The following is a 4,804-nucleotide window of genomic DNA, read 5'->3' as shown; positions in this document are numbered from 1 at the left end:
GTCGCCTCCTGATCCTCCCAGGCGCGCCCGCCTCCGACCATATCCGCCCCGGGCCGCGCCCGCCTTCGCCCGCGTCCGCCCCGGCCGCGCCCCCGTCCGCCCCGACCGCGCCCGCCTCCGCCCGCGTCCGCCCGGCCGCGCCCCCATCCGCCCCGACCGCGCCCGCCTCCGCCCGCGTCCGCCCCGGCCGCGCCCCCGTCCGTCCCGGCCGCGCCCGCCTCCGCCGGCATCCACCCCGTCCGCCCCGGCCGCGCCCGCGTCCGCCCCAACCGCGTCCGCCCCGGCCGCGCCCGTCTCCGCCCGTGGGAGCTCCAGCCGCGGGAGCTCTGGCCACGGGAGCTCCGGCCGCACCCGCCTTCACCCGCCGGATCTTCGGCCACGGCCCCATCCGCGGGAGCTCCGGTTGCGGCCGCATCTTGCCGCGCCCGCCCTGGCCGCGGGAGCTCCGACCGCGCCCGCGAAGAAACGGCGTTGACGGAGATGAAGTGGGACGCCCCCGTCCGCTCGTTTTGGAGGGACGGGGGTATCCCGCATATAGAGAGAATATTCTCTTCTAGGGATGTTCCCGTCCCACCTGTCCTCCAATCAAACGCGGGATGAAGTGGGATCGTCCCGTTCCGTCCCACTTCGTCCTTGAAACCAAACGCACCGTTAGTTTCGGAGAAAAAAAGATCGATGCGGACGTGCAGTCATGGCCTTGCATCAAATAGCAATGCACCGTGGCTGCCAGCATCGTCATCTGGGTTCTCACTTCTCACTACTTTCTCAGTTTTCCTGACCCTTTGCTGACCATGGGAATGGCCGAATGGAAAAGGATCGATGCGCCGGAAAATCCATGGACTGACTGTGGAAAAGCTAGGCGCGAGAACGACCCACTCGAGGTCAGTTGTAGCTTACCACTCCAGTTTGTCTCAGCGCGCCCCGGCGAGGCGAAAGGCGGCGACCGGCGGTCGCTTTCCTTTGCCGACGTGCAGTCATGGCCATTCATCAAAAGAGATTTTTTTTCCGAAGATCAAATTGCAATGCACCGAGGCTGCGAGCATCGTCACCTGGGTCCTCAATTCTCAGTGCTTTCTCAGTTTTCCTAGCCCTTTCACTGAGGACCGATAGAATCACGGCAAAACCCGTCGACTAACCGTGGAAAGGCTACGCGCGAGAGGGTCAGTCGTAGCTTACCACTCCAGTTTGTCTCAGCGCGCGCGGCCCGGCGCGGTGACCGGCGGTCGCTTTCCTTCCTCCGTCGATCCAGAAGGTCGCGCGTGACGGCGTGGATGCGGGGCACGACGACATGGCCGGCCAGCAGCGCCCGGCATCAACGTCTTCGTCGCCAAACACGTTTCGACAGCGGCGGGTTCGCAACTTCGCATCGCGAATGAATATTTGTTGACGAAATGTTCAGGACGCAAGCACCCGTTTTCAGGAAACCAGGGTTGGAGTACTGATCGATCGACTGAACTTTTGCACCTTCCTTCCAGTCACGAAGCATTCCCAAGAACGGACAGTCAAAAGAAAGCTCGGGGAAAGGAAAAGCAGATGCAGATCGAGACCGCGAAAAACTTCAGCCATTTGAAAACCGCCCAACCAGTAGTCATTTGACGAGTCCGTGTCAATGTCATAATCTAGAGAGGTTCTAAATGAGGAACTGCAACTGAAGGCGTAGCCTCGGTCCATTTAACCTGTAGCGCGCTTTCAGTTCTTGCCAGTTGCCACGGGAACCGAACGCATCAGGTCCACTGGTCCACTGGCCATGGCCGCGCCACCGCAGAAGAAACCCGCGAGCAACGGCCGGTGCCGCGACGGCGAGCCGCACGTGCTCCTCGTGCCGTACCCGGCGCAGGGCCACATGCTCCCGCTCCTCGACCTGGCGGCGCTGCTCGCCGCGCGCGGGCTCGCGGTCACCATCGCCGCCACGGCCGGCAACGCCCCGCTCCTGCAGCCGCTGCTCGCCGCGTGGCCGTCCGTCGGCGTGACCGCGCTGCCGTTTCCGGCGGCCACGCCGCTACTCCCGGCGGGGGGCGGCGAGAACACCAAGGACCTCCCGCGCCACCTCTTCCGGCCGTTCATGGTCTCCCTCGCCGCGCTCCGCGCGCCGCTCCTCGCCTGGTGCAGGGCTCAGCACCAGCAGGGCCGCAGCGTCACGGCCGTCGTCTCCGACTTCTTCACGGGGTGGACGCAGCCGCTCGCCGCGGAGCTCGGCGTGCCGCACGTGACGTTCTCGCCGTCCTGCGCGCTCCACCTCGCCATGTCGCACTCCCTCTGGCGCCACCTGCCGAGCAGGCGCCGACCCGGCGACGCCCACGAGGCCGTCACGTTCCCGGAGATCCCCGGCTCGCCCTGCTTCCCGTGGCGCCAGCTGTCGGGGCTGTTCCGGCAGTACGTCGCCCGCGACGAGGTGTCCGAGGCGATCCGCCAGCTCTTCCTGTGGAACCTGGACAGCGCGTGCTTCGTCGTCAACTCGTTCGCGCGCTCGAGCGCCCTACGTGGTGCGCCCGCTCCCCGACCTGGCATCGAAGCGGGTGCTCGCCGTGGGCCCGCTGTCCGACGCTGTGGCCACCTCCGTCGACCGCGGCGGGAAACCCGCGGTGGCGGCGGCGAGCGTGGCGGCGTGGCTGAACGCCTTCCCCGACGGCTCCGTCGTGTACGTCAGCTTCGGGACGCAGCACGTGCTGTCGCCGCCGCAGGCGGCCTCCGTGGCGGACGCGCTGGCGCGGAGCTCGGCGGCGTTCGTGTGGGCGGCGCGTCCGGGCACCGCGGTCCCGGACGGGTTTGAGGCGGCGACGGCATCGCGCGGCATGGTGATCCGCGGGTGGGCACCGCAGGTGGAGATCCTTCGCCATCGCGCCGTGGGGTGGTTCCTCACGCACTGCGGCTGGAACTCGGTGCTGGAGGCCGCGGCGGCCGGCGTGGCGATGCTGGCGTGGCCGATGGGCGCCGACCAGTTCACGGACGCGCGGCTGCTCGCGGAGGCCGGCGTGGCCGTGCCCGTGGCGGAGGGCGCCGACGCCGTGCCCGACGCCGGAAAGATGGCGAGCGCGATCGCCGCCGCGGTCGGGAAGGGCGGGAAACCGGTGAGGGAGCGCGCGGCGGAGCTCGGCCGGAAGGCGGCCGCGGCGGTGGCGGAGGGCGGGAGCTCGCGCAGGGACCTTGAGGAGCTGGTGCAAATGCTCACGAAGGTCGTCTAGTGCGTGCCTAAGACAGAGCTAATTAATCCTTCCATGGGATTGCTCTCAAGATTTGCTTCCTCACCATCAGCTGCTTCAGCATCCTTTGCGTCAGATTTCCCACGGCTACCATCCAGGACAATACTCAAGATCTCGTAGATCGTGCCATACAACCCCGCTGGAGTCTTGGGCTGAAATTTCGCATGAAACAAAATAAATTAGGTTCATTTTTTGCTATAATGAAACACAGGAATACATTCAGTGTACTTACAGCGGATCCACTACAGATCAAAGCAACCTCGTACAAAAAGTTAGCCACCGCCTTAGCTTCTCTGCTTGTTTTTTAAAAGAACCTGCCATATTTCGTAGTCATATTCTTTATCGTTAATTCCAGGAAAATATGAAATATAACAAGGTGAGTGGAGAGGGGGAAGTCTTACATTCAACTTATTGACAATAGGGTGATGAGGGTTAATTTCAAAAGTCAATTCTCCCCTCCTAAACTCTGTCGTGGTACCAAGCACTTGTGTTTGTGACCTTGTTACCCTATCAGTTGCACAAAACATATACATCATAAAACAAGTAATGATTCTACAAAACTCATAACCTAATTGTACAACTAAATACTCTCTGATTCCAAATGTAAGTTTAGAGCATCAACACGGTCTCCAATGTCACATTATGACTTGCAACTTTTATAGAAGTATATTGTTTTAAATATACAATTATACACTAAGAAATTATTTTCCATAATGAATGTAGCAACACCAATCATGTCATGTGTTGCCAATCTATGTAACTTTTTATATTGATGGGTCAAGTTAAAAAAAAGTCTGAAACCCTAAAATAGCCTATATTTGGAACAGGAGGGAGTAGTAAGCCTACCTTTGCATGTTGGGTGACGAACCTGTTTTGGCTAAATGAAGAACACATGGTGACCTCAAAAGTTTGATACCTGAACCTTGTCAACCTTTTCATGTAGAAGTTGTTGTAACCAGTCACGCAAGAGCTTGGTTTCTTCATCCTCATTGTCTTCTTCACCTGTGAAAAGATATTATTTAATGCGATGCAAATAATCAGGAGCATATAACAAAACAGAGCAAACATAAGCATTTAGATATTCAAGTTCTCCCCTTTGCGCTTCTGATAAAACTCTTCGGGTGGCTGTGCTCAAAGTGAATATGCGCTAGAACATGCAAGCAAACCTTCTTTGAATACGAAAGAATGCTTGTTTCTGAAGCTTTCTCAACCAATTCACGGCCAACCTAAAAAAATAGTCGCGGAGACATGTGCAGTTTTAGTCATGCCTTCAACTGGAAAAGAAAACATATGGTAAGTTATGAACATGTGACTAGCTACAATGGAGATTTTAGCAAGAAGATCAAGCAGGAATAGGAATAGTTCTGTTCTACAGCGAAATGAAATGATAATTGTGTCAGATATCTTTGTGTGAAACACTGAAACATAAAAGCCTGAATAATAGTAACAGCTGGAAAGAAAAATGATACAGTAGCAATCCAATCTTGGAAATTTGCATTCCGAACGGTTCCGATAAAGCTAGTCAAGAGAGTTGTTAGTATGCGCAAAGATGTGGGGCTTTACTATCTGACAATGGCTTGAGTGTGCTGTTGGAGATTTACCAT

The 4,804-nt window shown here is 57.9% G+C and overlaps 1 protein-coding gene across 1 annotated transcript; it reads left to right on the top strand.

Annotated features, from left to right (window-relative positions):
* The first annotated feature begins 1,610 nt into the window (after window positions 1–1,610).
* On the top strand, window positions 1,611–3,691 carry LOC101753576 (UDP-glycosyltransferase 89B2-like). The gene is given in 2 exon segments (XM_022827460.1): window positions 1,611–2,461; window positions 2,463–3,691. Coding segments are annotated over 2 exon segments (1,434 nt in total). The 5' UTR covers window positions 1,611–1,747; the 3' UTR covers window positions 3,183–3,691.
* Window positions 3,692–4,804: the final 1,113 nt, after the last annotated feature.

This window comes from Setaria italica, chromosome VI, assembly GCF_000263155.2.
Source record: "Setaria italica strain Yugu1 chromosome VI, Setaria_italica_v2.0, whole genome shotgun sequence".
Taxonomy (NCBI): domain Eukaryota; kingdom Viridiplantae; phylum Streptophyta; class Magnoliopsida; order Poales; family Poaceae; genus Setaria; species Setaria italica.
Note: the sequence above shows the minus strand (reverse complement) of the source record. Positions and strands in the feature narration are given on the sequence as shown.